The 13041-nt window shown below is 28.6% G+C and overlaps 1 protein-coding gene across 7 annotated transcripts; it reads right to left on the minus strand.

Moving 5' to 3' along the window:
* Window positions 1-552: 552 nt before the first annotated feature.
* LOC122514273 (ATP-binding cassette sub-family C member 4-like) lies at window positions 553-12881 on the minus strand. 7 transcript variants are annotated; one of them, XM_043630990.1, is made up of 17 exons: window positions 12754-12881; window positions 12513-12652; window positions 8245-8691; window positions 7075-7185; window positions 6870-7004; window positions 6559-6763; window positions 6192-6414; window positions 4994-5650; window positions 4009-4508; window positions 3593-3874; window positions 3208-3437; window positions 2639-3123; window positions 2306-2536; window positions 1805-2145; window positions 1497-1742; window positions 1054-1356; window positions 553-940 (listed from the first exon to the last, which is right to left on the minus strand). In XM_043630990.1, the coding sequence occupies exons 3-17, from the start codon at window positions 8316-8318 to the stop codon at window positions 794-796; spliced, it is 4170 nt and encodes a 1389-aa protein (XP_043486925.1). In that variant the 5' UTR covers window positions 8319-8691; window positions 12513-12652; window positions 12754-12881; the 3' UTR covers window positions 553-793. The 7 variants fall into 7 exon arrangements, with proteins under 7 accessions (XP_043486925.1, XP_043486924.1, XP_043486922.1 ...); XM_043630989.1 differs by having other exon boundaries at window positions 8245-8829; XM_043630987.1 differs by having other exon boundaries at window positions 8245-12314.
* Between the last annotated feature and the right edge of the window lie 160 nt (window positions 12882-13041).

The following is a 13041-nucleotide window of genomic DNA, read 5'->3' on the forward strand; positions in this document are numbered from 1 at the left end:
TATTTACAAAAAGTCTATTTCTTTTTTTATTTTATTTCTTTTTTTTTTTATTACATTTATTTATGAATCGTACGATACGTGCACTATGCGTATATAAGATAACATAATTCTCATTTAAAAACTATATATGCTTATATATATTTTTAATCAGTCGATTATACCATTACATATTCAATAGTTTTATTTGGTAGTACAAAATGTTTTTATTATACTTATTAATATACTTTCTTAATATGTTTTTCTGGCTAGGAATACTTTATAGCACCTTACAACTGTATATGAGAATAATCTACGATCTCTGTATTTTTTAAATTATCACATTCGGAGCTACGATCTATGGGCTTTGGAAATATTTTTCAGGTAAAATGTAAAGTAGAAAAATATAAGTACTTTTATAATATATGCAAGTATTTGTACTTGTCAAGAGATTAAAGTAGTGAAATCTGATAAATATAGATTAGATTTGAAGAGAAAAAAAAAGAAAACTATTTATGCATGTACTATACATGTAAATATTTATATATGTATATACATATATGCAATAAAAAGCTATTCACGAATATAATATGAAATATATATATTTTTTTCGTAATTAAAGGAATCTTTTGGCATAATACTTATTAAAATAGAGATATCTGTACGTGTATACTTATTCTCTATATATATAACTATAGTTTCTTGATGTAGAATTTTTAAGAACTAAGGAACAATCAGGCTTTAAAAGTCCGATATTAATAATATGATTTAACTCTAAGATTGTTAAGTAACGTTAGAAAAATATGTAGAAAAAATATCATAAGGTTTGTTCTCCATATTTGTTTATATATGATTGTTTGGCCATTTTAATTAGTTGATCGGACATAGCCCTACCAGTTTCTTTTACTAATGAAGTAAATTGACTATATTTATTTTGTAATAGTATATGTGGATGATCATATTCCTAAAAATTATAAAAATTCATTTAATAAGTATAAGAAATTATGAAAAATAATAAATAAATTTGAAATAGCTTAGAGATAATATAAAAATAATTGTTAATAGAGTAAAACGTACCGCCATACGACCCTTGTCCATAACCAATACTTTATCACTATCCATTATAGTATTTAATCGATGTGCAACAGTCAATACTGTACAAAAAGCAAACTTCTTTCTTATCGTATGTTGTATTAAAGCATCCGTTTGTGGATCTACGTTGGCTGTTGCCTCATCGAGCATTAATATACGATTGTTTCGTAAAATTGCTCTCGACAAACATATCAGTTGTCTTTGACCAACACTGAAATTACTACCTCTATCAAGTACTCGTAATTCTAAACCATTTCCATTTCCTATTATTGCTTCTTTTAATTCGACCTATAAACAAAAAAAATTAGTTAATATTCATATCAGGATATTTCTAGCAAGTGTAGTACTACTGAACAGGAAATGATTTTTGACTTTTTCTTTTCACTAGAAATTATTTCCTGCTCGGTTGAAAATATAAAAATATTAACTTCTTCCAAAGCTTCCCAAACTATATTATCCGAGAATTCATTAAATGGATCGAGATTACGTCTTAATGTTCCTGAGAATAAAACTGGATCTTGAGGAATGATTGATATATTACATCGTAAATCTTCTAAAAATATAGATCCTGTATCAATATTATCAATTTCAATAACTCCTTCAACCTTTGCTAATCTGAATAATGCTGATATTAATGACGATTTTCCTGCACCTGTTCTTCCCACAATACCAACCTGTAAGAATGATCATTATATTATGATGCAAATAAAATACAATTGCACGATAAATTGTATACCTTCTCACGTGGAAGGACCAAAAAATTTAAATTTTTCAAAATCGGTGGATCTTCATCCGTATACTTCATATATACATTTTTAAATCTAATGCAACCTTGGCTAGGCCAATTCTTAGGTGCACTTTGCGGTAATTCGTTGATAATTTGTTTGTCAGTTTTCTTATAAAATTTTCCTTTATTACGTAAATTAGTTTCTGGTGGAAGTTGCGTGTATTCAAGGACACGTTCAACGGACATCATTTGATTAGCTACTTCGGCACTTTGTCGCATTCCCCATTGTATCATACCAGTCATAGCCATAACTTGCGTAATTGCCAAGCCTACTTCTCCGCCAGAAAAACCTAAATACGAAAATTTAATTATAATTACTATTACGAATTTTCTCTCTCTGTTCATATTATCAACAAAAATATGGATATATTTTTACTTTTAATTAGTAAATAAATGAAAAGGAAACAAACGAAGAAGAAGATCGAATAAACGGAATAAAATAATTCGTACTTGTGTTCAGTAAAAGAAAGCTGAAAGTGACAAGTGATGTAAATATGAAACAAAATACATCCAAAGAAAATCCAAATGCTGTACTAGTTACAATATACATGTACACTGTAGACGTGTGCGTATCTTGAAATTTATCGAACTCCTTTTTCAATATTTCTTGTGCGCCGTATGCTCTTATCGTTGAAAGACCATTTAACGTGGCATTTAAATGTGTGAACACTGGCGATCGTGCTGTATAATCAAAAATATAAATTATTACACTCATTACTAGAAAATTATTTTTTTAAATAATAAAACAAAAAAATATATATATATTAATAAAATAAAACTTACTCATGCCCTCTAGACGTTTAATATTCTTACTAGTTTTAAGATAAACTTTACGAATCCAATAAAATATCGTTCCCAAAAATATTACAGGTATTAAAAACAAGGGATTCACTATGCATGATACTGCCAATGATCCAAACATTAGCATACATATTTGACCAGCATCTAACAAAGCCTTAGGCAATAACTCATCAATAGCTCCAATATCTTTAGAAAATCTATTAAGAATTCTTCCGCTAGGATTGGTATCAAAAAATCTCATGTTAGTTCTAATCAATGCGCTAAAAGTCATGTCGTATAAACGTTGACTGCATAGCATACACATTTTATAAAAAATTAAAGATCTCGTTATTCCAATAACGAATATTCCAAGAACGATTCCAGTATAAATATAAATATAAGTATCGTTTATTCGTTTTGGTTCTGCATTTTCCACAGTGAAATTAAGTTTTTCATTTCGATAATGTAATGTCTCTTCGACAGTAACCCTGAAGTCAAATATTTATAATATAAATAATAATATTATAAATATAAACATTTTTAAGATTATATAATAGAGACCAATAACTTACAAGATTGGAACAAAATAATCATTAAGACTTGCGACGCATTGTGTGAAAATAATTAAAAACAAGACCATCAAGGCAAGAAAGAGATTGGCACCATCTTGAAAATATCTAATAAAAATGGATCCTTTAATTACGCCCCGTGATGTCCCTTCCAAACCGTTATTAAGTGTTTCAACATTCTCGTTTTCTTCTTCGTCGTCTGTACAAGCGCTACTAGCTTCTGGCGTATGGCTCTGTTCAATTAAAAATCAATTTAATTAATATACATGTATTGGTGGTATTTGCGATAGTTAACTAATTGAAAATCACAAAATAGAAAAAATTCATTTTACAATTTATTTATTAATTATACATATATATATATATATATAATAGTTGAAAACTTTACCCTATTACTCAACGAGGAAAATTGTCTTCGTATCGAATTCGTATCTAAAGAAGTATCTTCGCCCATCTCGTTATCCGTTGCCAATAAACTACTATATTCGGGATAATCTATCAGAAGATCGTGATATTTTTCATACATTTTGAATTTTCCCCGTTCCATAAGTATTATAGCATCGACTTCTTTTATGTATTGCAATTGATGTGTTGCTAATATTCGAGTTTTATTTGCCAAATATCGTTGAAGACATTCTTCAAAAAGATGTTTACTTATATGGGCGTCGACCTAATATTTCAATTTAATTAAAAATCTGATATTTTACTTTTTAACTTGTTTTTATACTACAGTTATAAATATTATACAACGCATAACAAGTAAATCTTTCTATTTTATTATATACAATGTAATTTATATTTTACCGCGCTCAAAGGATCATCTAAAAGATAAATATCCGCTTGCTTGTACATTGCTCTTGCCAAGTTGATTCTAGCTTTTTGACCGCCAGATAAAGAACTTCCTCTATCACCAACGATCGTTAAATCACCCTGTGGAAATTGTTTGAAATCTCTAAGAAGGGCACAAGCTTTGATTATACGCTGATAACGTTGACGATCGTACGGTTGTCCAAATAGAATATTTTGTCTAACGGTAGAACCAAATACCCATGCCTCTTGACAAGCATAACTCACATTACCGTAACATTTCACAACGCCATTTATGATATTCATCTCACCGAGTATCGTCGAAAGTAGTGAACTTTTACCTGATCCTACCATCCCAATAACTGCATATAATTTCCCTTTCTCTAATGATAATTGTATACCTTCTAATATTGTATCTGTATGATTAGAATCCCAATTTGCCACTACGTTAGTCATTGTAATTGCATATAAATCATCGGCTGTGGAAACACGTTTATCTGAAACAAAAATGAAATATTTAAATAATTGAATAGGTATTTGCGTGCCTCTAAATTTTGCTTCTATCAGCATGAATATTCTTAATTGAAAATGTATATAATATTTTTTGTGTTATCTTCCATCATTCCGTCAGAGATTAAAGAGGCAACAAAATATGCTATACTAAATATATTACGAAAAAATGTAGTAAGTGGCACGAAAGTAAAAAGGCTTAAGTTATAACGGAAATAATTTTTCTAGCATTTTTTGTAGACAAAAATGAAAGAAATTAAAGTTTTCTATTTTATGGTCAGAGTATTCAATGATAAAATTACTTTCACAGTAATTCTAGTTCCTTTCTATTATAGAAAATATGTACTTTCTCGTACATAGAAAAAAAGGAATAAATACTTACTATTCGTACGCTTTACGAAAGAAACAAAAAAATAGCAGAATAGTAGAAAAAAAGCTGTATTTCTTTTCGTTTTTAAAATAAAACATTTACCATTAACAAGATGCGCCGTGTTTTTCAACAAATCGGTGGCGACGATGACTAATCCATTTCGCAAATTTGTTCCGTTATCATCAATATAATTTTCATCATTGACATCATCATCCATGTAAGGCAAATCTTGTCTAGATGCTCTGATCGAAGTTTGTCTCGATATAGAGGTAATACTACCATTAGGACTTCTCGATAATTTATTACTAATAGTAATATTATTACTACGAAATTCGTCGAACATCAAGAAGTTTTGAAGTCTTCTTACTACCACAAGACATTCCGCAATTTCGGCAAAACCACGTACAAACATTCCCGACATTGTTTGAGCAAGAATATTGAAGTACGATGAAAAAACGAATACTTTTTCGGCAGTCAATTCATTATGAAGCAAAATCATTGATACGAGAGTACAGTAAAGTGCCATTCTCGTGGTAAATAAATTAAAAGTCATATAGATTCCACGAATAGAAGAGCTCTTACTGACTACTTGCAACTCCAATTTTCTAGCCAATTCGACCAACGCACAGAAGGGTTTCTCCCAAGCGTACATTTTTATTACTTGCACGCCAGAAATAATCTCGTCCATCAGACGTACTCGTTCATCGGTTTTTATAGCTGTCTGTAGTCTGAATTTAGAAGACAATTTGCCGGTATAGGCTGAAACAAACATAGACAATCATTTTCAAAAAGATTATCTCGATGCAACGATAGTCCCAAGAAAAGGAACATTTATTTTGGGACTTTGTTACGTCTTTGTATCTTCTTCTTTTTTTTAACCATTATATTATTAATAACGTTGTATGCATTTAACGAAGAGTAGGTGTGTGCAAATGCAAATGATATTTATAACTACATGCATCTTACGAAATAACTATTGTTAATCCAAAATGAGTTTACGTAAGTAAGATAGAATGTTATAAACGAAACAATAATTATTTATTTTCCTCTTCTCTTCTCGAATAAATCAAAATTAATGAAATATTATAGATTGATTTGATTAAAATAAGATGAAAAAAATTAGTTAATAGAAGTAATAGTATCGTAAAATTTATAGATCGTTTATTGGCATCCCTATTAAAGTAAGATAAAGAAAGATAAAGAAAGATAAAGAAAGATAATTACAACTCGATATTGATTTCCCGTACTAGTATGCATACATATAGTTAAAACAGTAATCTTATCGATCGTATATACTTACACTGAATTGGTACGACTACAAAAACTGCAGCGATGCCAAAGAGACCAGAATATCCAGCTTCAGTATAAAGAAAATAGGCAATGATTAAAGCAGAAAGTGGTGCGGACCACATATGGTGTATAAAAATGGAAACAAGATCGAATCTATTAACATCATTAGCCACTAAATTGACTACTTTTCCTGGAGCAGTATCTCCCAATGCCGTTTGACTTAATCGTAATGCCTGTTAAATGCACAATCAAATCTTTTATTATAAATGATACGTATTTTAGTTTGATATGCTCATAGATGCACAAAAACATATATCTATTTAAATTGAATCATTTTGATTAGTAGGATAAATAATAATGTGTAATAATTTACATACTTTTCTGTAGACTACGGAACAAGCAGCAATTCTTACTTTGGCACCAATGTGAAATGCTTTAAATATGGTTTGATTAATTGTAATTACGCTAATCGCTGTTGCTATGCAAATACCGGATGCATATAAAAGTGCAGTTTGGTATGTTTCTCCGCCACCTTTTCTAAAATATCTTAGAAGACCACCCAATAGTAATGGTGTTCCTAATCTAACAAGGATAAACAAATAGATTTAGATTTTTATATTAACCATTTATCAATGTTTTGCATATATCATATTATATGTTTGATTATAATTTTAATTATCGATAATACCTTATTACAAATTCATTAAGTATCTGTAATAATCCTAAAAGGAAATATTCCATTAAAAAAGTACGAAATATCGCTCTCAAAAAGTACGGACTACGTTTTCGTTTCTTCGCATTTTCCAATTCGATTTTCCATCGTCTAAAATAAATACAAAAATAATCTAATCTTGTATCCAATACCTGATCTAGGTTTATTAATATATACTTACTTTTCTAATCTATCTCCAAGGGCTGTAGAACTATCTTCTTTCAAGGGATCATATAAATCATCTGTTTCTAATACTTTCTTGTACCCAACTTTAAATAAATTCAACGACCACCTAGTTAGTTAAAAGAACTTTTAAATAACTTGATTTCTATTAAATATTATCTCTTACATATATTACAGTTAACGCGACAAAATTGTACATAAATAAATATATGGAAGTAGAGTGCATCTGTTTATAGATATCTTACTATCGAAAATCGAGCTTAGAAAATTTCAAAAGAAGAAAATTTCTACTGCTCTGAAAAGCTAGAAAAAAATATGTAATAATTTTGTGATTTTTGGAAAGTTAAAAATTAATGCTGATGAGCTATGATAAAAAATTACTACCGTGTTTTAAATATTATGCATTGTAAATGATTTTCTAAACCACAATTTCAAGAACAATCGTCAAATTACATAATATTTCGTAATAGGTTACGTCGTACATTTGTTTTTTACGTGATGTTTCTTTTTTTATCTTTCCAGACAATATTTGTTCATGTTCAAAAATACTTGTGTACACAGAATGAAATTTACAACTGCAGTACTTTAAATCTCAATTATCTCTCAAACGAAGCGTGGTAATAATTTTTTACTAGATACAATTTTTATTACAAATGATCACTACTGTATAAATATATACCCTCTTCCTTCTCTCAAAATTTGTGTAACGAAAGAAATTATTTTTACATGCACTTTTTAGCTGAATCAGTGTTGTCCAGATTTCTTTTATTAAACTACTAACATCTATCAATATAAGCCCAGGATGTATACGTTAATTTCTTGAACGCATATTATTTATTTTATTTAATAGTACCTCATGATACAATGAATGCTTCGTAAGAAGAATGATATTAGAAATTAAATATTGAATAAGAAAACTACAATTTATAGCACGTGTTTGCAATAACAATACAGTATATGATCAGTTTATTGATCCATCATGCATATATGTATCATAAATGAAAAGTGATAAATATTAATATTTAATAGTAATCACTTTTAATACTATTAGATTCGCCAATAAATCCATATGGCTTTTTTTTTACCGTTTATTTACTTATTGTCAAAAAATTTTATCGTCGAAAACTTCGTTTCTTTATCAATTTAAATATTATAAACAATTACTTACCACCAAAATAGCACGGAAATAAAATTTGCCTTCTCCCTTGGATTAGGCTTAATCTTTGATTTACTCGAATCCATGGTTTTCCTTTTCTTTTGCGTAGATTAATAAAATTTTCTCTTTTCTTATAGAAGAGATATGATAATATATTTAAATTATTGTGTAATCGTTAAAAAACAACCCTATTAAAATATATCACTAATCGATCAAGCACAGTTATCTTCTTAATCACGTTAACTTAAAGTGACACTTATCTCGAAATCCACTTAAATATCTTTTTAACGATCGAGTACTTAACGATTGAGAGCAAAATTATCACTGAATGCGAGTTTAAACAATACGATTCGATATACATCACAGCACACAAAATCTTCTTGTTTAATCCTCCGATAATGATTAATCCAAAATGAAATCTTCGGCTTTTACGCAAGGATTCAGGAAGATATTAACGATCTATTATGTAGTAGTAGTAGCAGTAGTAGTAGTAATAGTTATAAAATCCTCGACATGATTTAATAATTATCATTCTCTTGCAGTGTAGAATATTTGAAACAAATTTCTTTTATCTCGAGAGAGGCATTCGTCGCAGAACTAAAATCCGAAATAATTTGGTATCTCATAAAGTTGGGTGTATTTAAAAGAACATTTCGTATCGCACAATTATAAACCATATCTATCTTATCTAAAATCAAACTGCGTCATTGTTCAAATAATTGATTTGCAAAAATGAATATCTTAAGCATTAAAAGTCATTAAAGCATCCTTTCTATCTCAACGATCACAAGAAACGAGAGAGCTTTTATTGCGAGGAACAAAACCAAATTCAATTTAATTTCTAAAGTTCAGAATTTAATTTACAATTGTTAATAAATATATTCTATTTTATTTAAAAAGTAAATGTTATCGAGTTTTCTAATCTATTTTATTTGTACATTTAAAAAAGTCTGAACAGATGTGTAAATACACGTTATATATATTTATGAGATAATAAAAGTTCTTTCATTTTTGCATTAAAATACGAAGAAAATTTTTATTCGGCCCAATATATGTATATAAATTAAATAAAGCTATAATTATTATTGAATTTTGATTTCGTCATACTATCGTTTCAACAGGTGGCTGTGAATGATCATAAAAGTTGGGAGCTACGATGAAACAGCAAGAGAAAGGAAAGAAAGGTGGAGATACCTGCATAACTTATAAGATTCTTCGAAGTACGAGGTCAACCGATTTTGTAGTAGAGATTATATATTTTTTAATGAGAATCGATTATGAAATATAAAGACAAAATTTCGACAGAAATAAGAAGTTTCTTGTGTATGCAAGAAAAACAAAAACAAAAATTACGCAATGTTTCATATAATATACGAATACTATATCTATTGCAGTTAAAATGCAGCAATTTATTGCTTCTTTTATTTCAAAGTTTCAAAGTTTCTTATCATCAATGACATTCTATATTTTTCGTTCGTAATTTTTATTTTAATTTCATCTATGATAACGAATAGAACTATACCGGAAAATAATTTTAGTTGACCATATATTCATTGCTTCACATAGGTGCATTAATATACAATAATATATATATATATATATATATATATACATACTTATATCATCGTTAGTCGGCATCTTTGTCTTTTTCCTAACATCATTTTCAAGAGTAAATTAGTAGCTTTTATATAATGAAATTTTATATAAGATGTAAAGTTACAAGAACGAAACGAAAAACAGAAATAAATTTATTTCTTGTTTAAAATTAATGATCTTTTATTTACTTATTTAATAATAAACTGTTTGATTACGACATATTAAATCACGTCACTACCTTGATAAGATTTCTGACGTGTAACACAAGTTACATTTTTGTCAATATTTTATGTATCGATATGTAATAAAATTCATTGCTACTTGTGACATTAATAACTGGATTTATATTTCTAATTATACTTGTTGTAAATCAAATTAATTTGTTGTTAATCGATTGATTTCTATCTTTCAATGTTATGTATAAATCAAATCAAAAAGAAAGTGTTAATATTACGATAAGATTCGGTTTTCTTATCAAAATACTACTTTACAGGAGTGGGTGCTCTGAAATACTTCAAGACAAATTGTTCAGGAAGATAAGCGCATAATTCAAAAAGGAAAGAGAAAAAAAATATATTGAAGAATAAAAATAAGTGATAAGATGTTCGAAAAAAGGAGTGATTTACTATTGGTCGTGAGCCTATTATTTGCCTGAACAGTTAGTTTGAACTCTAAATGAATACAGATGTCCTCGAGAACCCTGCCAGTTATGTATGAACATTTCGTTTCAATCTTTTTTTGGGTTAATTTTCTGGAACTCTTCAGATTAATCTTTTGTTTGTAGATTTTAAAATGAAAAGTATCTGTATAGAATTCCTAAGTTAATTCGTATAACGTTTATTTTTAATTCGATAAATATTATTTGTTAGTATAATTAATTTGAATGCAAATAGAAATTGAATAACTAAGGGTAAACCTAAACATATAACTTCAAAATAAAACGAGAAGACAGTTCAGTCGATCAATTCTTTTATATAGAACGACCCTTCGAAAGTAACCCTCCCTGTTTCTTTTTTCATTCTCGAACACGTTAAGGGATCTAATAGAATACTCAATGAGCTTAACTTAAACGTTAAACTAAGATTCTTTGTATGAACTTACAGTAATATATACCATCGAAATAATTCAGATTTATCGCATATATTATTGAAGAAAAAATTGTTGTATATATTAATTACTAAAAATAATTGCAATTGTGTCACATATGTTGCTAAAAATTGATATAACAACATCCAAATATTTGTAAGAATTGCTGTGTATGTAATGTATAATTCATTGGTTCGTATTTAAATAAACACGTTCATAACAGAACGTTCGAAGTTAGAACTCGAATCCGAACAATATCGCCTATCGTATTATTTTTTGACGAAGCGAACAAACAGAGTCATTAAAAGGAAAATAATTTGTTACAGTTGATTATATTTATATACGTTGATATGCGTGCACGTTGTAAATATATATCTGTTGTAGACTTCGTGTAGTATATAAGTAAGTATAAAGAAGAAAAAATACGTAGGCTTAAACGATAGAGAATTAAATAGCGTAATACATGTAACGCTTGGGAGACATGGAGAATTCCCATCTTTCTTCTTTGAAAGTGGGGTCAATTGTTGATAGCACGTGACGCGTCTACATTTAATTTGGAATGACAATGCGTAGTATTAGCGAATTACTTTGATCCTAGAAAATATCGATCATTAAAATATAACTGATCATATGCTGACTAACGATCTATAAATTATGATTCTTGATCATTAATCTGTTATCGATTATACAAAATATTATCAAATAATATTCAAACTTAGTTAACGCATTACCAAAACTTTTTCCACATTTTTATTAAATATTAATAAAATAAAAATAAAGAAAAGATAAAAACAGATAACAAAACAATTCTTGTGTGCGCGTGATTTTAAAAAATATATCATCGCACGTCGATCTAAAGGAAAAATTTGGAATTTACATAAGTCGAACCTTCGATCAAATAAAATATTAAAAGTTCTTTTCGTTAAACATACTGAAGGTTCTTCCGCGCATGTTTCTTCGTTCGAAGGTCGAACACACTCGGAACGATTTATCCGCATGCGTGAATAGAATTCACAGTTTGTGACGTATACACATGATTACTTTTCAAGCGTCATTATGATCTCGTGAAATATAACGCTGCAATCGACTTTTATCGAATCTCATGAGATGCGAATGAATTAACGAGAAACGAAAGAGAACAAAATCTTTAAAACAAAATTGTTCAAACGAGTTATATAATAGAAAACAAAAATTGCATTATTCCTATAAACATAAGGTTTCATATTATAATCGTATTTCTCGGAAGATCTCGTAGCAGATATTTTCAGAATCACCAGAATAAATGCGTGGTTGTTTCTATTTCTCTCTTCCTTTTTCTCTTTCTCTTTCTCTTTCATCTCCCCACTCTTACCAATTTCTATATCTCTTCCTTCTCATTTATCTCTCTATGTGTATGTTCCCTTTAATTTCATAATAAAAACAGATGTACATTATCTTATAATTATAGTAAATATTATGATAATATAAATGATCGCTCTTAATTAAACGAATTATATCTCGGATTGTTATATTTTTCTTTTTATCATTTTTCTTTTCTTCGCTGTATTTACATGAGAAGCTTTTTAATATCATTTTTAAATATTATAAATTATACTCACGTATAGAAAAGGATGCGATAAACTATTGTAATTGATTAATTATAATTAATACCGATAAAGAATTATTCCTTTTTTATCAGAAATTTTTGTTTCACATATCAGGATTTCGCGCGTTACTATTCTTCACGGTAAAGTGGCGCCTTAGAAAAAAATAATTAAAATATCACAGATATAGTAAAAATATTAATCGAGTCTTTCAAACGAATAAAAAACACTTTAATTAATAAGAAACATTACGCACTGCTATAAAAATTTCTATTTCTTGCCGCCTCTCTTTTGCTCCACCAAGCTACATCATACAATTAGCACCGTAGAACACGTTCTCGAGACTAACCTAATCCTTACTGAGAGTCCACTGCACAACTTATGTGTACATATATATATATATATCAAGTATATATATGTATGTAATATATACAAGTATTCTACGTATGTGTACAGGCACATTTCTTTTACATCACCACCGAAGGGTTGAACACGACGTCAGCACCGTCTAGTTGCACAGTGTTGAACTAAATCTTAAGGCGCA

The sequence above is a fragment of the Polistes fuscatus genome, unplaced genomic scaffold (assembly GCF_010416935.1).
Source record: "Polistes fuscatus isolate 324 unplaced genomic scaffold, CU_Pfus_HIC Scaffold14, whole genome shotgun sequence".
Lineage (NCBI taxonomy): Eukaryota > Metazoa > Arthropoda > Insecta > Hymenoptera > Vespidae > Polistes > Polistes fuscatus.